This window comes from Haplochromis burtoni, unplaced genomic scaffold, assembly GCF_018398535.1.
Source record: "Haplochromis burtoni strain Fernald_Lab_line unplaced genomic scaffold, NCSU_Asbu1 Contig_239, whole genome shotgun sequence".
In the NCBI taxonomy this organism is placed as follows: Eukaryota; Metazoa; Chordata; class Actinopteri; order Cichliformes; family Cichlidae; genus Haplochromis; species Haplochromis burtoni.
This window is the reverse complement of record NW_024582600.1, coordinates 770,425-792,676: the sequence shown is the minus strand read 5'-3', so window position 1 is coordinate 792,676 and position 22,252 is coordinate 770,425. Positions and strand designations below refer to the sequence as shown.

General features: G+C 39.6%; 1 protein-coding gene across 3 annotated transcripts in view; it reads right to left on the bottom strand.

The window, feature by feature from the left end:
* Window positions 1-3,144: 3,144 nt before the first annotated feature.
* Window positions 3,145-22,252, bottom strand: part of pmepa1 (prostate transmembrane protein, androgen induced 1) — a 40,619-nt gene continuing 21,511 nt past the window's right edge. Inside the window, exons 2-6 of one of the 3 annotated variants that reach the window (XR_006055184.1) lie at window positions 14,129-14,283; window positions 11,572-11,625; window positions 11,105-11,460; window positions 5,964-10,698; window positions 3,145-5,924 (exon numbers count right to left, since the gene is read on the bottom strand). Coding sequence is in view for 2 of the 3 variants with exons in the window: in XM_005938060.3 (XP_005938122.1) it covers window positions 10,386-10,698; window positions 11,105-11,460; window positions 11,572-11,625; window positions 14,129-14,283; window positions 16,555-16,612 (936 nt within the window). In the remaining variant the exon portion in view is untranslated. Of the gene's footprint in view, window positions 10,699-11,104; window positions 11,461-11,571; window positions 11,626-14,128; window positions 14,284-16,554; window positions 22,247-22,252 lie in introns of those variants that run through there. The other 2 variants (XM_005938060.3, XM_005938059.3) reach the window with 2 other exon arrangements.

Sequence of the window (22,252 nt, the reverse complement as noted above, 5' to 3'; positions counted from 1 at the left end):
ATTCTTTTCAGTGGTCCTTTATAGTGAATTCAGTAGTTAATTTCTGCATTGACGGCATCTGTAGATGCTATCTAACCACTTGTAAAAACCAGGATACACAGAAGAGCATCTCCACACCTCGACATCGACATCAGACCTTGTAGCAAATAAGCTACAGCTACAAATAGTAAATTGTGTCAGAGTGAGCAAAGCTGGACAACAGATGAATGGAAATAGGCTGAAAATATCAACTTAATTTTATGAACAGCATCCAGATCATTTAATAAGCTACATTAGTCTTTTGAACATAAATGGCTCAATGAGAGGATGCCAAAGCAAAGTTGACAACTTGAACTCCCTTCTGCTAAATTCTGCAAACAGATTTCAAAGTTTCTTTGTTGAGGTGTTAAAGTGCCTAAATAAGTTGGTATAAGAATATAGTGCAGCTTTTCCCTTTTTCACATCACTGCAACTCTGCTGCTTTTTCCACCCTCGTTCGACAAGTTGTACCACAGGGAAAAAAAGAAAAAACACAGGAGAAAGATCAAAAATAAATTTATGCCTCCTGTCAGAAATTGATCTTTGATGTTTTTTTAAATGACTTGCTATAAACGACGAAAGAAGAAAGGAGAAAATAGTTTTGTGAATTCACTCAAATGATCCTTACATGATCCCTGGAATGACGTTCAGTAATCAACCCTCATTTCTTCATCACCTCATTCATTGTTCCATCTTCATTTTACGATGCACCCGTAACTCATTCAACCTTTTTCTGCTCTCGTAGGCCATAAAACAAACTGAATAGTGTTTGTTCAGTAGGCTGACTGCCAAGTGTGTAGCAAGACAGATAGTAGAAAGAGAAAGAGAGATAGGAGAATGGATGACCCTGCAGTATGAGGTGAGAGCTGATGTAGAAACTTGGCAGGAACAGAAAAGAGTGTAATCTAATGTAAGTTGTTGAGTCATTGGAATCTGTTCAGTAACTGGTTCAGGTTCATCTGGCTGGAAGTCACTCAATGATCAAGAGGCTGACAGCTGACAGCCACAGATCAAAGGGCAGAGCTGAGCCTTTAATGTCGACTGTGACAAGTTTAGTGCATTTTCAAGTTTACCCTCATTTTAGCCTCACCCAATCAAGTCTCAAGTCCTCCTGTGCAGCTAAGTTAGGCTTTCAAACAACAAGACCAAGTGGGTCTTAATTAAATTCAGATAAATTCAAGCATCAAATCAGTCTAGGTTATTGTATTTGGCCATGAAATCTTAGAAACATGGTGTCCAACCAAATGCTCACCCTAGATGACATTACCTTATTCGTCAGTAAAACTGTGAGGAATATTTTCTCATCAGTTTTGACCAGGATATGTCCTTCAAGGAAATATGTAAGATTGCTTTCTATCATTAGAGCAATGTTCAAAAACTTAGAAACATCCTGTCCAAGAGTGACATTGGAAAATTGATTCATGCATTTGTCACTTCAAGGCTGGACAATTGTAACCCCTTCCTATCTTGCTGTTCTAAAAGCCTTCAGTTAATACACAATGCCACAAGAGTACTAACAGGGCCTAACAGAAATGAATGCAGATTTAAGGTGCCTCTGCAGTGGTTTCACATTACACAATTTAAATACAATTTTTTTTTAAATGTTTTATCCAAACATTTTTTTTAATTAATTTCAAACATGCACAGGTGAAGCATGTAAATACAGATATGTTCATGTCAAGTCTCACAGTTTTTGAGATCAAGTCTCAAAGTGTGTCTTACTTGTAGACAGGCGTTTCTGAATGTGTGTTATTGCTACTTGTATTACATAAATGTCTGAATAATTGATGACATTGTAAATAATTACAAATGTTTATAGTCTAACCATGCATGGTGGATGCCTTAAAACTGCATTCTTTCTATTGGTCAGCAAGGATCACTTTTCAGGTTGCAAAAAGATATTCAGTTGTGCATTTGGTTTTAAAACATCAAGATGGCAATGACAAAAATGTTCATTTTGAGCCTTCAAGTTAATTTAGGGGCTCAAGTTAATTTGAGGAATGAATGCATATTTTGTTTGCTTACTTGTTTTGTCATGTTTTTGTTTTCTTTATAATGGAGAGTGCAAAAGGCCCGTCGGAGCCACCTCAACAGGCAAGGTGGTCTTCCGCAGGGAATTCTCATCCGCCATCAGGCCTTCCTGGCTTTGGTGATCCTGACACTGGTACTTTTTAAAAACTGAAAACAGACAAACACATTTCCAGCCAAAACACTCAGGGCGCTTTCTGCAGCTTAATTTAAAAGACCCAAATGAAAACCTTAATAGCAAGGATAGTGAATGTAAAACAGCAGAGCACCAAAGTGAGGAAACCCAACCGTTAAACTGTCTTAAAACCTGCACAGGCATTTTATTTACAACATATTTTCACAGTGCCATCATGCAGCAGACACAGCATGTTCAGAGTATCTCACGTTTTTACTAATATGCAAAGTCCAAAAAATAACATTTTTACAAAAAGTCGGACACACTTCCTCCTTTCTGTGCTTTCATGTATTTTCAACAAATACAAACAACACAATCAAAAGGCCCGAGTCTCCCTGGTGGACCAGATCAGTGAACACTGACCCCTTAAACACTAATAACTAGAAATGAAGTAAATCTAACAATCATAACCATGATGTGGCCATTGAGCCTTGAACTCTAATTCAAGTGCGCCATCTGCTGGATAAATATTTACAGCAACTTAACTCTGCAGATGAAAATAAAATGTGTTTCAAGAGTCACACAACATTTAAAAGTTATGATAATTTTTTTGCTAATTTGGATGCCACACGATGACAGTAGGATCATATTTGAGTTTAAATATCACAAAACCAATCATCCATGTTGCAGAGTACCTTCTGTCAGATCAATGCTTCAGCCCGAATCAAAGTACAGTCAACAGATCTGCTGCATGATGCTATCACATCAGCATGGAACAGGAGCTAATCTAAGGGATGTTCCCAGCAGCTTTTTGAAATGTGCATACAAACCAAATCTTGTATGTGTACAAAGTGTCTGTGCATGTGTGTGTGTGTCTGTGTGGTGGATGAATGTGTGTCAAAGGCTCCTTTCTTGCAAAAACAAAAAAAGGAAAGCCTCCAACAATTACTAAATGCAAAATAAATAAGCAGACGAGACTCGGGTGAATTTATAAAACTTTTTATTTGTTTTTTTAAATCGAAGGCTAACTGAAATGTGTCTGATTCATGTTCTGTGACAACAACAATAAACCATTGTCTTGTATTTTGTAACAGAAAAGAAAATAACAACATAGCAAACCCAGCAACACATAGACCATCCAATATAAATTAAAATAAACTGTCTTAATACACAAATAAGCAGTTATTATCACTGAGAATAAGCAGGCCTCTATATAAGTGCATGAGCCATGCTGTGACAGATAACAGATTGAAGTTAAACCCTCAGCTCCATGTTCATTCTTTTTATGAACCCAGTGCTACGTTTGAGTGATGGGAAACCCAGCATTGCAGAGAACAGATCGCAGTTCCCACATTTTTATCTGACATCTGGTCCTGAGTGAAGATTTCACTCCAAAGCTGCTGATTACTTGTGTGCAGTTTTACTTCCCTGGACACAATCGCAGCATTTTATCATGCTTTTCTAAAACATCTGCACCAGCTGCACGTAGGAATCCTTACCAGAACAAACTGGTCTATTGTACAAGCCCCACAGTTTACATGCTTGCAGGATAAAACTCAAGGACAGGTGGAAGACTTCTACAATAGTCACTGCGGTGTAAGATACAGAGGCTTATTTAAATATGAACACATAACATAACTGCGAACAAGAGTGCTTTTGTATACTTTTTCTTCGACATTGTCAGAGGAAAGGCGCCACACAGCGCTGATTAAAAGAGCAGAGCAAGCAGAGAAAAATGCGATGATACAGAAATATGAAGGGAGAAAATGGTTTGCTTGTATGCCGTCCGCCAGTCTACTTGTGTTACTTAAATCATCCTTTCTTTTAAAACTGATCAAACATGTAGCAAAAACTGGAGGAAAAAAAAAAAGATTTTTCCCCAAAATCGAAAACAAAAAGTTCAAGCTTGACTGAACGTTTTTTTCTTTACAGTGGTTTCGTCTTTGGAGATGTCTTAAATAATGTCACATATGAATCTGGACTGTGTGGTGTGTGATTCTTTGCAAGCAGTCAGAAATGTTAAAAGCAAATACTGCGTCTCATTAAATTTCTGAAGAAAAGCATTAATTTCAGCTTGTTTTAGTTATAGTTCCAAACATATAGAGCAGCAACAGCAACAGTAATGTGAAAGACACTTTTCTGTTTGTTTTCACAAATTTAGCTTCTAATATCGTGATTATAGAAGTCCAGCTTTACCAGGAAAAAGAAAAGGGAAGAGAAGTTGGAATGATAATATAAAAACAATAGAAGCAACCACACAGGATTTGCAGATATCTGCTTTTCCACATGTTATTTGTTTGTAGTATTTTAAGGACTTTTGGTCCATTTTAGCTTAGAAACACTGACTGTTTTTTTTTCCCTCCATTTTTTTTTCTTGGCCTGACTGGGCTTCCATACGTCACGGCTGTAACGTGTTAAGATTTTGTGCTGTCCGAGGTTTTGCGTTGAAAGGCAACAGTAAAGGATTTTTTTAAGTGTAAGTCTCCGATCATGCTGGACACCAGAAGGCACACATCTAGACACTGGGTCGAGTAAGGAGACGCAATGATTAGTGGGTTACGAGGACTAGGTGCTTACATGAAGATTTATACTTGGAACTTATAAGTGCGTGATACAAATGTGCTCAAAAAGGTTCCAATAAAAGGGAACTTTAGCTAGCTTTAACATAAGCTCATCTCAAGGGATGTTGATGGGGATCTGTGGCGTCGATCCCTGCACCAATCGCACCGGTTTGCTCTTCAGACAGCTGCACACTGACAACTTTAAACTTTAAAAAAGGGCACTTAAAAGCAGAAGTACATTTTCTTGTATTTACACATCCTCCCCAGAAATCTGCAGTTTTTGTGTGTTAGGTAGTTTTACACTCTCGATGTTTACAAAATGAAAAAAAAAAACAAACACATTTTTTAATGATATGAACTTTTGAATTGAAGTTAAATCTTTTTGTTCTCAAGTGAATAAACATCATCAGCAACAACAACAACAACAACAACAACAACAACAATAAAAAAAACTGACATTTAGCACACTACGTTAAAATATGACTAATATCATCAAAAAGGCAAATAGTAGGTGTATTGCAACGATCTTTGCGGTGTCACTACCAAAAACATCTATCTTCATCACCATCATCATCATCATCATCATCATCACCAACAGCAACAATCTCATCACCATCATCTATTCATCGTCATCATCTGAGACAGTGTGGCCTGGGATGATTGACAGCCCAAACTAGCCACTCACATTTTGCCCGTCTCAGCGCAGGCAGGCACACTTGTACGACATAGCAACAATAACAAACAACGAACGTTTCCAAGGAGACTCAAAGACCGCTGACCCAGCGGCAGCGAGGGCCGGTTCTGAAAGGAGCTCTGTCATTGGACAGCGGCCATCTCTAGGGAACAGGAAGAGCTCGTTCAGACAGGAAGAGGGAGAGGGAGGGGAGAGGCAATCAAGGTGTGTGAAATAAATGTTTTTGCTACCTTGTGTGGTCCGCAATAACAAAAACCTCAGTGTGTGTGCGTGTGTGTTTATTGTGTGTGTGTGTCTGTGTGTGTGTGAGGCGTTTGGTTCTTCGGTGAGTTTGTTTAGTCTGCTCTGTGTGTGCCTTTATGTGTTTAGTTTTTGTCTAGACAGCTGGAGGTCTTTCCCAGGGCAGGTGGGTGTACATTAACTGCACACACGCACGCACACACACACAGTGATCTCCTAACACTTTCAGTATCTCCACGATGGATTAAAGCAACAAAAACTATGTGATCTGAGCATTGATTGGTTTAATATCTCTCTTTTATGTGACTCAAATCGAACTGAATTTTAAAAAGAAACATAAATAAATAGAATTGAGAGTTAAAGAAAAGCTCACAAACACTGGTGAACAAGTACAACTGCATGTAAACACACCAGTCTTTAGATGTAGGCAGCGCTAGGGTATTAGCAGCTGTGTATAAATGTGTGATCTGTTCTTCCTGTCAGCCTCCAAATGACTTTTCCCTCTTTCTCCTCCTGTCTTATTTTGTATTGTCAGCCAGCCCGGGTTTTCCCCTGAAATAAGAGATTGATTCTACACATTTTTCCAACTTCCTTATACATTTTTTAAGTTCCTATCACTAATATTTGTGGTCAGAGCCTGGCCAGCCTTCTCATACCCGCTGCAAGCCCTCTGGTGCAGGAAAGGAAACCATTTAAGGAAACAACTCTGTTCAAAAACAAGTATGAAACAGAAAAATAGTTCAAAGTACCTTAGGACTGAGAACCAGGCTGCTAACCTCATTACAAGATCAAAGATTATTATTATTATTATTATTATTATTATTATTATTACAATAATTTTTTTTAAATGAGCCAATCATCTTTCTTTTGGGGCTACAGAGAGCTACAAACTTAAAAGATGATGGGAGGGCGAATCTTTTTTCTCACTTTTTGTCTTTACTTTTTGAGAGGAATTCAGTGTTTTCAGATTTAGTAGTTTGCCGAGTAATGCTACAAGATATTTTGAAGATCTTTCTAACATCATCAAAGACTTTTCTAATCAGCTAGAAGAGTCTTTTCAATCTGTTTTATGATTTGAAATGTTATAGTTTGCTATAGAACACAAGACTGCATCATTGCGATGATAAAATGACGAGAAACAAGACTAGCATAAACACATCCAATCCATCTATCAAGCTGTAAACGTTTAGTTTGTATCCAGCAACTTAAAATAAGAATTTACATTAATATCAAATTTACACAGTTTTCTATGGGTTTTTTTTTGTGAGACACTCATTTTTGAAGTTTTTGGATGTGGAAATGTCACCGTTCTATTTAATGGAATAGAACTGAATGGCATTTACTATGAAGAGCTCAAAGCACCAAAAATTACATCTGAAATATTCTGCAGCAATGCCTCATTCAAAAATTGTGAAGCTGTTAATCAAAAAACATCCACCAACATTTTTGTGAGCAGTTTCATGCAGGAAATATCTTCTTCAAACCAAAAGACACCCTCGCACCTGTGCAGCTACCTGATGTTACAGGTCAAATGAGGGACATCCATTCAATCTCCCACCAGCAAGAGCCTTTCATCACACGCACATGGTTGCTTTCTTCTGCACATGGACATTTTTCAAAATTGCGGATCGGTACGAACTAAAGAGTTCCTGCATGAAATGGCTCACTGTAAGGTTTGTGGATTTTTACATTTTTTATTTTTTGAATAAACAGGTCACAATTTCTGGAAAGAGAAACTGCTGCCGTCTTTTTCACATTTTGGCACTTTAAGCACCCCAAGCAGAAATTGCCATTTACTTACATTATATTAAAGAGAACACAGGCATCGCTGTAGCTGATTTCTCCAGAACTGGGCAATTCACACACCAGTTCAACACAATCCAGTTGGATAGGAATGAATACAAAAAAATTGGGAAAATAAATAAATTTACCTTTGGGCCAAACTGTCCCTGTAAACAAGGTTTATACTGGGGAACAAGTTCAGCAGATTGAATTCTTTTTATCACGATAGTTGATAGATGCTGCTGTGACTCACCATGGAAGGAAAGTACAGACAAAAAATGAAAGATTCACCATATGAGATTATAAAATGTATTGTTTTAGCCTTCAGACTGTCTCTCAGGAGATTTGGCTACAGTTTGGTTCAGTCCCTGAAGAGGGCGCTGTTGCATAAAGGCTGGACACTAGAGGGCGCTGATTTTGTCTGGATCAAGCAGCAGTTTTAAATACAAAAACTACAAATACTGATCAAGTAGCTCAATCAGCTACCTAATGCAACTCTATTAATTCTGCACTCTTAATGAGATGACACAAGACGGGCTGCTATTAACACTCGTGCCACTTTTCAACACTTCAGTGTGTCTAGTTTCAACAACCAGCCTTGTGCTGCATTCAACACTCAAAGAGTTTGAGTCCAAAGCTTAAAAGAATGAGTTTATAAACAAGAAAATTAAAAAATTTCTCCTAATTATAGAATATATTTGTTAAAGTACATGTTCAGCTGGTTTTATGGAGACCTGTAGAAGGATAGTTGAGGATTTAAAGTCCGTATGTCTTAAAGTTCTTCAATCTCAAAATGATAAATAAAGTTGTTTTTTATTCCAGTAAATGTTAAAAGCTTTGGTCCACAACTCTTTGCATCTCTTTAAAAGCGCATCACTAGTAGTTGGAGAATCTAAATCTGAACCTAAAAACCTAAAAGGTTCTACCGTTGTGTTTAAGCTTTATTGGTTGGTTGGTCGGCGCTGGCTGACAGAAGATTGTTGTCTCTTTCCTGGTGCAATAAAGTGCTCAGAGTGGCCTGCAAGAGAGAAAAACTTAGAGAGCAGAGTGTATACATGGGTTGAAAACGTGGGAGAGATTCTATAATTCAAAGGAACCAGCGGTACGTGACCAGAAAATTTGGTCTTTTGGGTGCATGGGTGACCAAAGTGGTGCACAGTCAGTGCATCAGATATTCAGGACCTGCTGGGTGACTGGCTTCCTTCCTGAGTAATACACTACAAGGGGGGTGTCATTGGTTTGTTTTCTCTCTTCTCATCCAATGAATAAAAATATCTGACATTCAAATAAAATAACAGGATTAAAAACTAAGTCTACGACATCCTACTCTAGTTAACATCTATTGTTACATTAGACTGTCTCGATTAGTCCAGACATTTGTTGTGTCTGGTTAACATGAATAAACTCTAATGTGCTTCGCTTGTTTGGTCGAGGTAGTAATAGCCAGCTTTGGGATTGGCTAATGATTCGGCCAATAGGATGAGAGAGAGTTAAGACTTTCTGATTGGACCCACAGGTTGGATGCTGACTTGTGGCTGGCTCGCGGGACTCAGACATTTGCATAAACCAACGATTATTTATTCATTTTTATCAATGGTACAGTAACGGTTAATCCGAGTCCGTTGGGCCAAAGTCAGAACCTCCCCTTACATTTATCATGATAGCAGCTGCTGTGCACCGCTCGGTCTGAGCCTCACTCACCATGTTCTTGCTTCTCTCTTGTTTTTATGCCGCAATAGACAGAGCTCCTTCAAAATAAAAGTCCCAAAAACGTTCCATTGGCGCATACTAAAAAATAGTGCAATTCTTTTCAGCAATTATATAAATAACTTTAAATTCGTGCTTTTCACTCTAGGTTTGCATACATGTGTCTGTATATATGCTCCATGTGTGACGTATATACACGTCAACATGTACGTTGCAAAAGGTGAAAAGTTGGCACCCCAACCGATTACTGATGTTTGTATCTTTTTTTTCTAAAACTAGACAGCAAGTAAAAAAAAAAAAACACTAAACAAAAGCAACACAAAAAATGTACTCATAGGAATCCATCAAGTATAGAAAAATACCCAAACTTTCCCTACTTTCTGTCTCTTTTCGATCATATTGCGGATTATTCTTTTTTTCCGGTGAACAGTCTTGAACTTTGTGCAAGCGTTCTTTAAAAAAAAAGAACATACATTTTTTTTTTAAAAAGGAAAAAAAAGAAACAAGCATTTCAGTGGCAACTCCTGCATCGCTTAGGAAATGTAAGGCAGAACTTTTAGCCTTGTGCTACAACTCGCGGAATAAGCGAGTGTGCTAAAATGTCCCAGCGATGTGGCTAAAGCCTGGTGCAGAAGTGGAGTTTTGAATATGGACTAAATGGACACAAGCAGCGTGGTGGTGGGGGATTATCACATTTAAAAAAAAGAAATCCTACAAATGGAAGAACCAAGAAGATTGTAACATTTCGCCATTTGCTTGGATAGGAATTTTCATGGATGTGTGAATAAGATAAAGAAAAAGTTCAACGGAAAAAAACAGACCAAGTAAATATTCATTGTGAAAGGTGATTACACACATCAGTCTGACAGAAGAGAGATGAAGAGGACTTGTTAAGGGAAAGAATCATCTGCTTCCATCTCATTCCCTTCTAAATCTTCCTCTCTTTTCTGACATCAATGGTTCATCAGAAGACATGAAGTAGGAAGCTGCAGAACAGGATGTGCCAGATGTTCATGCGACTGTGCTCTGCAGGAGCAACGTGGTTCTGGGTTATCTTACCCAGAGAAGCCAGTGGGGAAACTGCAAAACTGACCTGCAACAACTAAAACTAACCAGCTCTTAAACCCTTCAGAGTGGATTTTAACAACTTCGTGACTTTTCATCATTCTCCACCGGTCATTACTTCAGTGGTGAGCAGATGTAATCCCGGTTTTCTCACTGGAAGCAGAGAGCAGCACTGTCACACCTGCTGGGGTTTCTGGGATTTCTCCTTTGTATTCCTTGTGTTCCTGTTGTCCACGCTTCCTTGCTGTTGATGCGGAGGTCGGAGCAGGCCTTGTATGAGCGAGGCAGGTGGTGCTTGTGAGGATATCACAGTCCGATTGTTATGGCTGGAGGTTACAGATGTTGGGTGGTAGTAGTGCCCAATCACCTCGCTGTAGGCTGGAGGAGCTCCTTCCACTCGAGAGCCCTGCTTCTGATGCCTGGACAAAGTCTCCTGGGCTTCCAACACACTGATGCCTGAATGGACACTTGGAGGGGGGGCCTGCAGTCTGAGAGCAAAATAAATGAATGAATAAATAAAACCGATGAAGACAAGATGATGGCAGATAAAAAATGATTTGTTGTAGGTTTTCAGCTAATCGAATTTCTGCATTTATAACCTTATAATGCATCATAATTACAGAAAATGAAACATAATTAAACATTAGGCTGTGAAGACAGGATGTCTAAAGCTCTTAGTCTCCTTTTCCACTTACACTCCATTTCTCCTTTACTGTGCAGTACATCTATTCACAGTTAGTACAAAGTTAGTACAAAGAACATAAACATTTCTATGACGCCTTTTATAAGCTGGATAAGTCTCTGATAAAAATCCTTAACACTGGAATTAGTCAACACAACGACAAGTGAGTGATCCAAAACACAATAACAGACCACAGACTTGCTCATTGTTACCTGGCCTGCAGACAGGAGTTGGATGGATCGAGAGGGTGGGAGTCGAATACTGTTCGGTTGGGTGGCGCTCTGACCGACTCACGGTTCAGCTCCATCTGCTGCTCGGGGTCTCTGAGCTGCAGGGTGCAGGGCCCCTGGTACGGCGGGGGCTCCTCTCCATCTGAGAGGGAGATGGTGGGGGGAAGATCGATGAGGCTCTGAGGCAGGTAGGGATAAGTTGGCTGAAAGCGACTCGGGGCGTATGTGTGCTGGAAGCGCTGGGGCTGCAGCGGAGGCTGGGAGTGGCTGTGCTGTACTTCCCGCTGTATATAGGAAGAGCCCCCTCTCTCTGGGGGGTGGGTGTTATACACCTGGTGCTGTGTGAGGAGAGATATTTAATTACTGCTGTGCCTCTAACTAATGTTGGTTTAAATGAATTTTGTACTAAATCAAACTCGAAGACCACCACTGGTTGAAGCAGCACTCACCTCATTTAGACCACTGTTTGTGCCTGTTCCCTCAGAGGACCACAGACTTCCCTCCTGTGTGCAAAAAAGTCAATTTATGTAATTAAATAATAAAAATAATTCTTAATTTTTTTTCGCAGTTTGCATCTCTATTAGCAAAGAACAGCAGTAAGCAAAAGAAAATGTGGAGAAGAAGAGCATGAGAATGTCTGCATGGTGTAAACACTCAGTAGGCAGGGAAGCAGGTCTTGTGGTTGGCGCATTAGCCACTCATCTGCTGGCTGACCTCAAACCACATTTAGGACTATTTAAAAGTATAATTTATTCATCTGATTTGTAATAGTTCAAATTTCAATAAAATTGAGCTGGTTAAGACATAGATACTAGAACGGGAATATACACTGCTGCTAATAATGATTTCAACACTGCTGTGTAATTTTTAGAGATGAGTGGTTGTAACTTCCTGTCATATATTAGTTCTTGTTTTAAACACTGTCACAGAGACTTTCCACTGCGATCGCCTTTCCCCAAACATAGAACATGAGACTTGGTACTGATACACTTCTTATTGTTTGCTCAAACTTTACTGGATGGATGGATGAGTGCGTGTTATTTATTAGAGGACTCTGTTTATATAAACCTGTCTGTGCAAAAGTGTGAAGCTAACTATGATCCCTGCTATTAAAGTATTTTTAAATCTAGGTTATACTGCTTAATACTGTCTTCTCCAGTAAAACGTTGTACCTTTTACCCTGTGTTTGACCTTTTCCTACAGTTAATATATGAGCTGTATTGTGTAATGTATGTGCATAATTTGACACTGTAAGCTTCACATTCAGTTAACAAAGTATAAATTTTTTCTGTGCTCATTTAAAATCAGCAGCACATATAGTTTGGTACAACATTGCCCAACACAAGTATGACTAAAAACGTTGAAATTAAGAGTGTACATGAATCTATAATGGACTGAACAATACTTTGAGCTCAAACTGATTTTTAGAGGGTGTCTCGATGCCTTCGGTGTCACCGCTTGTAGTGAGGAGAAGACAAAAGTAGTTCTTTGCTTCTTTAAAAAAAAGTCTGAGAGGAACTTTTCCAACTTTTGTAAAAAAATATATACTCTCTCTGGTGACAGTTTTCTTGCCTCCTTGTCTGGCTGCATGTGTGTCACCATGTCTGTTTGCTAATCCAAATTAACTAGGACACTATGACTCCCCTGAGCTTATAAGGAGCTCTATGTGTGTGTGTATGTGCATGTTTGTGCTTCATTCTTTACTCATATTTTAAACTGAAACTGAAGCCACACAGATACACACACAGACAGTGATTCAGTGGAAGGTGATTCAGGCAGCACTAGTGAAGTCATATGTTTGAGGAAGCCTCAGGTGTAAGTCGGTGCGTGTTCTTCAAATAGACATCGGCAAGTCGCCATGGCCCTTAATGAAGAAATGAGTCAGTGCGTTAGCGTTAGCCTGCAGCACAGTTTAATCACTGTGATCACATGCGGCCAGTTGGCACGCCTCTGAAACTGCTTTTATTGTGAAACTGTCTGAAACAGATGCTAACTTCCTCCACGGAAGTCTGTTTATAAAGATGAATGACTGTAACTATAAAAGGTCAGCGTGGTTGAGGGGTTTGTTATATGTTTTATCTATTTGTCTTTATAAATCATTTCGTTCATTTTTCATATATTTCTTTAACTCTCTCTCTCTCTCTCTCTCCCTACATATATCTTGTTCATAACCTTGCAAAGTTGGATAGCTTTACTGGAAAATAAAATTTCACCTGTCGAGACACTAACTTTATTCCATGTCTTAAACAGACTGTGCTATTTTATTTCTTCAATTAATGAATTCATTTATCTTACATAATATCTGCCACCATTTACAACTTTTCATTTTCTGTTTGCTCCACATATTCAAACCGACTTTATCTGTCTCTGACACAGAAGCACGTGTATGTTTAAGCTATGTAAAGGCACTATGGAAAAATGAGCGGTGTAGTGATGCAGTAGGTAAGCAAAGTTGCCGCACCCCCGCCCCCCGCCCACTCATCTCACCAATCTGAGCCATGGTCTGAGTAACTCTCATCACTCAGGCGACTCACACATGGACTCTATACTCTGACCGAGCCCTTTGCACTACTTTCAAGCACTTTGTTCTCCAATGTCTGCCTTTCTACTGTTTTGTAAATGTTTCTCCTGCTTGTTATTTATTCCTCCTGTCTTATCATTTATATTTAATTCCTGCACAGAGCACCCATAATTTCATTGTACATGTACAATGACAATAAAGGGCTATTCTATTCTATTCTATAGTCTGGATACAAGTGCACATTTTGGTGTATTGAGGTTGAATAAAATGAATTTCTTTGAAATGAAAGAAAACAGTGAACTACAGGCCTTAAAATACATTTTCTCTTCTTTGCTCGGTGTGTCAGAACTGTGTTACCTTTTTAGCAGCAACATGTATGTAAACCCAACTGAATAAAAAGTTTTGCACACATAATGAATGAGCTACTGTAAGTGCATAGCTTGTGCAACACATCATCATGCAGTCCTGGCATAAGTCTGACTTACGTTGGCCAGTGGCAGGTGTCTCCTGCGTGTAGGGGTGTGCCTGGAGAGAAGGGAGCGTGCTGATAGGCGGTAGTGGTTGAGAAGACAGGTGATGACCACCACCATCACCATCATGACTATTACGATCACCAGAATCTGGACGAACTCCAGCTGGGCTGCAGTGACAGAGAAACAAAGACTGACATAAGTACGAGTCTCAAGAAAGCAGAAAACAGTCCTCTGTGGCTCTTCGTACAATAACCCTGATGATGGTACAGTCGCATTAACACCGTTAGGTCAGGCCTTGCAAGGACATGAAAAGTGTATGATGGCATCTGCCTATTTTGCATTATATTTGAAGATCTAATATTTCTATTTATTTATTTATTGGAAAATTCAATCATTGTCAGAGACTTTTTAGATGGCCAAAGGCCTCATCCCCTGTATAGTTGCCTCAGATAACATAATCACCATCCTCTTATTACGTTTTAGGGCAATAACAGATCACGGCTCTCTAGTCTCATTCCAAGCAACAAAAAATACACATTTCAAAAGTTCAGGGCTTTCACAGAAACAAAACACTGTTGTACATCCTGATTTAGTTATTCAACTGAAATACTAATGATAATAATAACAAAATAACTCGTGGCTGGATTTGAAAAATAGTATTGTCCATTTAATCATTGGGGATGTTGGTAGTTGAGGTCAAACAACATGGAGAGAGCTAAAGTACATGAAACAGTATTGCAACATATACCCAATAATTACTGTGTAAAATATATGAGTTCATCATCTTTTTTGTTTTTTTAGTACTACTTGGAGTGCTTCATCACATTCGTGGTTAAAAATGACTTCAACAAATACGAAAACACACATTCAAAGCAGGCTGGTATAATTGATGTTATTAGAAGAAAAAACAGAGAAAGATATAGTCCTCATGTCAGGTCAGGGTGTTTCACACACACACACACACACACACACACACACACACACACACAGCCAGCCGAGGCCAGGCTGACAGACAGGGCCACCTTTGTTGAGAGACAGCCTGCTTTAAATACCCCCCAACCCTGCCCCACCTCCCCCATCATCAGCACTGCCATTATCCACACACACAGAAACGGAGGCTTTTTTCTCACACTTTGTTTTTGTTTTGTTTTTTTCACAGGGAGCAGGCAGAGGTCAGGGCCAAGTCAGACACAAGAGCATAAAGTAACTAGCAGACAACAAACCAACCCTCCCCTGCACACCCCCTGCCCACACACACACACACACTGCATTCTGTTTTTCTCACAGTCCACACCAGTTCTCACAGTCTTGAGTTCCTCTTACCAGTAAACCATCACAGAAGATGAAGAAGTATAGAGTCAGATGACTCCTGTATCGCTGGATTCATTCACGTATTACTTTTTATCACATTTATTTATATTAGCTCACAGGCTACACTGACATATTAAAGCAAAAAAAGAAAGTTTCAGAGACGCGCAGAACTGTTTGATAGAGAAGCAGAGTTTTAAAGAATCAATAGAAGTGAACAGCCAAAGTTAAAACATATACTAGTTTCTGGGAACTAAGCACCAGTTTTTTAACAAAACAAATCGAACATTTTATTTTAACCATGATTAAAAGCATCATTCTTCCCCTTCTGTTAGGCACTTATGCTTAGCACGTATGGTCTATATCAGCGGTCCCCAACCTTTTTTGCGCCACGGACCGGTTTATGCCCGAAATTATTTTCACGGACCGGGCTTAAGGTGTGGCGGATAAATACAACAAAATGAAACTAGTACCAGTACCGAAAAAAAAGAAGATTTATTCATAACACACCTGAAAAGACCCAGGAAAACCGAGTTAACGATAAAAACGATAACAAAATAATGCTGAAAACCGATAAAAACCCTGAAAACCATACATTTCACACCTGAGCCTCAACTATCGCGGCCCGGCACCAAACGACTCACGGACCGGTACCGGTCCGAGGCCCGGGGGTTGGGGACCGCTGGTCTATATACACAAGAGGACCCCAAAGAACTTCAGGGAACGTGGTCAGAAGACCACTTAGGACAAACTTCTGTAAGACTTGCAGCTGCACACTTCCTGGGATTAAAAGGATTTTCACAACAATAACATAACCTAAAGTTGGCTGAGATGATGCATTTAAATGCCATTTCACTTGACCAACTGTCCAGATTTCCAAGATTTTTAATATGCAGTGACGCACATAGTAAACCTGCAAACTCCCACATGTAAGAAAAACTTTAATTGACAATTTAGATATATACATATGTAACTATCTACAACTATCTGCAAATATGCTGATTCGCATGCATTTAAAAGGAAAAATGAACTTAAAGACTAAAGCGTGCTTGCTTAAAAATAAATCAGACTCTAGTGCATACAAAGGAATCTGATAACATCCATCTTTTCATCTCAGATAAGAAACTCACCGCACAACTGTGTCTGAACACAGTTGTCATGGTTGTGACTCTGTGATGAAGGTTGCATAGTCTCGTCACTCAACAAGCCTCACAAAAAAAAAAGGTTGATTTCCAGAGGACAGATCCCGAAGATCTGCTACTGAGGGAAAAGTAAGAAACCAACGCTAAACCAAAACAACAAAAATAAAAGAAAGTAAAACAAAACTTTCCAAGCTACATATCCCGTGGATGCTCCAACACCATGTGTGTCCTCACCGGCCGTCACACACACTCTGAGCCTGGAGTAAGCTTTGTCTGCAACTTTTTCTCACACACATTCCCACACTGTCCAGACACACACAGGCGCACATATCGAGGAAACAGCTGACCAGACCCTTTCTTCTGCCCTCCCTCGCCACCAAAACCCAATAGCTGTGAACAAAAGGGGTCAGTGTGAGGGAGGAGGGGAGGCAGAGAAAGAGACAGAGGGAGAGGGAAGAGAAAAAGAGGGGGAGTGGTGGGAGCGTCTGGGAGAGGAGACAGATGGGTCAGTGGGATGGAGAGAATAATGATGAGATAGAGAGAGAGACATGGAGAAGGGAGGGGGAGCTGAGTTTGAAGTTTGAACTTCTCTGCTCATTAGGACATTCAAACACTGAGGCAATTAAACTCTTACAAGCAGAATACAATAGTTAGTACTGACTGCTTCATCATTGAAAGGATCGTTGTGGTCTGGTATGGTCTGTCATGGCACGGTATGGTGCGGCAGGGGTCAAGAACAAGAGCGCAGCTTTTTAAATATTATATGAAGAGATCGTGTATGAAATGATTCCCTGCAAATGTTGTAATTCATCCCTCTTTGACTCTCAAATCTATTTTTGCTGGTGTACAGATGCAAAATATGGAAAATTGTGTCACCGTCCATAAATATCCAGACCTAAATTTAGCTGTAAGGCAACACCATCCCTCCAGGACAAAGCCCAATATGTTGTCTCCCACAAAATAACACTTTTATCCAAAATGCTAAGAAAACTAAGCAAAAGGCAAACCATGAGAATATTTAACCTCACACTAATGAAGCCCCTTTCCCCTCATATTACTTGGAAAATGTTATAATAAAATTTTTTTAAAACTACCAGCCAATGTCAGGGGTTGTGGGGCCTAATTACATCAGTGGATTCAAGTGGATTGGACCCACATGTACAGTCGTGGTTTTTCAGTCCATTACAGAAGATCAGCTACTGTCACGTCTGCATCTTCTCTCTGTCTCTAAGTTCTTTGGGCAGAAACCAGAGCACCTGGATGTAACCCACACATCCACAGTAACCCACACATCCACAGGGTGAACTCGGAAAGCCAGGTTGGTCCGAACCCAGGATCGTTCTTGGTATGAGGTGACATTGCTAACCACTGCACTACCATTCAGCCCTGTTACATAACGTCAGAGTTCCTGTTGACGTTGTGAATGCAGAAAAGACAGCTTGGAAGGTTTATAGTTACCAAAGAGGCCACTGTGCTGTGTACGGTATGTTGCGAAGGGAAAGGAAAGGGAGGGAAAGAAAAGTTGTGGGAGTTTAGCACCAGCTGAAAGAACAAGCTGTCAGCAGGCAGTGAGCCCACAGACACGCACACACACACACACACACACAGTCTGGGTGGCTTCACACAGATGGCGAGACTGGCATCGCTGTATGTTTAAGTGCCTCTCTGTTCCTTTTTTGCCTTTGACAATAACAACAGTTCGCTTTAACAGGCAATGTGACTGTTTACAGATAATAATTTTAGTCTGTTTATGTTTGCTCATGTGGGTGTCTGTGTTCCTTTCCTCCCATGTCTGCTACAGTACGTCCCTTAATTTCTCCCTTTGATATCTTTCCGTCCTTCCTTTCAGTCCTTTTTTTTCTCCTTTCTGTCCGAGGTTTGAACATTTCATGGTAACATTGTTCAAAAATTAAAAGTGGATTTAGCACATAAAGCCATACTGTTGCATTCTGGCACTTACACACCTTTTTTTTATGTGCTAATTTAGTCGTTTGCTTCCTACTGGATATCTCAAAACTGGTCATCTTAATATTATATTTATAGCACTTCTATTGACATATTTATAGCTTTGTAGTGACACTAGGCTTGTTTGACTCATTTTGGTAAAAGTACATATATAGCCAAATCTGATGTAAAGTGGGCCCCAACAGCAAAACCCATGCATATTAAATTAACAATATTAATAATAAGAAGTAAACATGTCCACCTTCTCCGTTGCTTTTAGTCTAAATAAGTAAAACCCCATTTATTAAACCATTCTTTACAAAACACATGAAGAGCAGACTATAAATGATAGATTAAAGTAGATCTACAAGTATTTTGGAACTACAGATTTGTTTTTTTTTTGTTTTTTTACTTTTTTACAGTTTAGACAACTTGTAGAGATAAAAAAAAATACTTTTAAGCTTCCAGATATTTCCACACCCTTGTAATATTTTGGCATCGCCACACCAGGGGTTCTGGCCCGTGGACCGAATGTTTGAAAGCTGCATTTACAGGCACAAGTTTGAGCCACTCTGGAGTGCCTTTCGCTGACGTTTTAATGTTTGTTATCCTGTTTCCTTTCAGCTTTTGCAAATTGATGCGTCATCATTCAATAAAAAATTCCTACTATTGCTATAAACACATACTCTGTCAGTTCCCCTGAACACAGAGCTCCCAAAACTGTGAGGCCAGCAGCTCTCCTCCCTTCCCTTTCTTTTCCGCTCTTATTTTGATTCTCTCTTTTCTCTCCAGTGTCAATAATGCTGCGTTTAGCTCACTCCTTCCATTCTGCATGCTAACTCTGTTTTCATCCACTTATGCCGCTCATTTTAAGGTGCATAAATTTGCAGAGAGATTTTATTTTATTTTTTGCAGAATTTAGGGCATGTTTTTCCCCCACCCTGTGGAGATTTAAAATGCGCAGCCATTCCACCTCATTTTCCCCATTCCCTCTTCTTCTCTTTTCTCTCTGTCATCTTATTCTTCATCCTTATTTCTCTTCTCTTTCAATCGCAGAAGCCTTTTTGGTATGCCAAAATTATTTTTAAAGCAAATGTGTTGTGCAGATGCACCACTGAAAAACATCCTTGAGGCTAAAACATGCTCCAGCGAAGATACATAATAACACTGTTTCTGTGGTATGCTACAAAAAGCAGGTTTGTGCAAACCGCAGAGGCTCCAAAATCTCAGCTACATGCTCATATGTGTGCATTCAAAGAGACAAGAAAAGAAATATAAAACAAATAGGCAAACAATGATCAAGCTTTAGTGTATTTGATTTCTTCCTGGCAGACAAAAATGTGCACCGCCGAGTATTTGTGCCAAATGCAAACAGAAAACCGCATTCATGGGTTTATTAAGCCTCAGCCCACGCTGCATTGACAATTGCTAAGGTTATAAGTCAAAGAAATCCCTCTGCCCCAGATAAATTTCAAAAGACACTGCTACCCTTGTTGACTTCATCAAACTCTTTTATTTTTTGTCTTTAAATAATGGACAGTGGACTGTGATCCAAAAGACGACTTCTCTACCCCTAACCTTCATTGTATTTCACACAAATGGAGTCTAAAAAAATCTCTTACTAATTCATTAGCCATCTGGGGTGCAACTGTATTGTGCAAAAGAATTTTTATTTAATCCTTGAATAGTTAAGGCGATATTTTCAGCTCACCTGTTTGCTCTAATCTGCAGTTTACTAAAAAAATTGTCACATGTGTGATGGTGATTAAAAATGACTTAAATGGCTCATCCAGTTTCAAATTATCTTCAGTTGACTGACTAATTGAATCAGTGCAGGTGCTTAACCTTCAGCCAGATTAGACAAGCAACCAAAATAACTGAGAGGATTCATTTATGACCCCATATCTTTTATGCAGGAATATTTTTTCTAATGACGCCATTTGAGTTTATCATAGCTGCCGTCTTTCCTTAATCTATGACAGATGCCTTCTAATATATAATTGTATTGTATAATTGTTTTAATCATTTTAATGCAATAAAAGCATCTCCAACTCGTCTCCATTAGTTGTTTTGCTGTTATTTGCCTCAAGGCTTCTGCAGCAGCACGTCTTGCTATTCTAGGCCTATTAGCTATGCTTCATTGCAACATTGTAGCGATCAGACACTGAAAATTAGTGCACGATTTTAAAACGTGCATATATTTTCAAAGTGATAAAAAACTGAAAAGTTGAAGAAGTCAAAGTTTGACTTTATGACTGAACTTAAAACAGTTGAGAGTTACATTTCATTTTTTGTTTTTATGAATTAGATTATGCCAAAAAGATTTTGCAGCATATTAAAGATAATCTCAGAAAAAGATGGTTTGTGTAAAAACTGATCATCAAAATAAAAGCCTGACATCTCTCATTTCATCCTGAGTCTGATTGCACAGCTTACATCAGCTTAGAGACTAAACAGAAAGTCTGTGGTGCTTTCTGGTTTATCAGGACTGAAACAAAAAAAATGGTGTCAGGTTGAATTATGCAGGATTTACAGTGTTGCACTAAAATTCAGCATATTTTCTTTTTGAAAGATCAAGGTTCAGACCTGTGTCTTCCCAGTGCCTTATCTTCAAGGAAGAACAATTCTAAATAGCCGTTTGAAGTTCCTTTAATTTTCCTTGTGCAATGATAAAGAAACATTTTCACTTCTCAGAATTGTTGCATGAGAGAGATTGCTGATCGCTTCCCTCCCTCTGTGGTGTTGTCTAGACAGGAGGAGGCTGTAAGCCTGGCAGGCAGGCAGACACTCCATGGTTAATCTAAAGCAATTAGCTCATTTGTCATCCGCTGCCTGCTCTCAGTCTATCTGCCTCCTTCTCCTCCTCCTCCTGCATTCAACTAAAGGTCACAAGCGGTCATTGCCGAGTCAGATGGCTCTGAGAGTGCAGACAGAGAGAGAGAGTGGGGAGGGCAGGAGAATTGAGGGAGGGGTGGTAGGAGAAAGGAAGACAGGGAGGAAGAAAATATGGTGGGAAGGAAGGAGGGAGTGGAAGGGAAGAAGTTGAAGAGTGAGGAATAAAGCAGGGAATGTGAAGGGAGGCAGAAAAGAAGGCAGGACATGAAATATATTAGCAAAGGAGATGGAAAATATGAGGTTGAAAAGCTTAAAAAGGGAGGAAGGAAGGCAACCAGAAAAGAAAATGTAAAAAAAAATCAATGATGAAAAGAGTAGAAAGGGAGAAAGGGAAGAAGAGAGAGAGAGAAGAGCTCGCTAATTCCTCCCCCCTTTCTCAGTCCTCAGATGACTCGACAGTCTGGGTAGTCAGAAATAGCACAGACAGCTGTGTGTGTGTGTATGTGTGTGTGTGAGAGAGAGAGAGTGTTTGTGCAAGCTCCTATATGTGCGTGAGTGTGAGAGGCAGAGTTATAGGTCATAGGTTCACACAATTTTGCCTGCCAATTTCCATGAGAAAGGCTATAGGGGGCAATGGGTGGTGGTATATGTGTGTGTGTGTGTGTGTGTGTGTAAGGGAGGTTTGCACAAACACCCACACATACATACAAGAAAGACACACAAAATGATACACACTGTCTCTTCCCATTGACTTTGGAAGTCATAGTCATGGTGCAGCCAACAAGTGTGGGAACTTTGGTCCATAAAACTCCCACTGCTTGATTCAACAGTGGGAAAATAGAGACAGAAATCTGTGTGTGTGTGTGTGTGTGTGTGTGTGTGTGTGTGTGTGTGTGTGTGTGTGTGT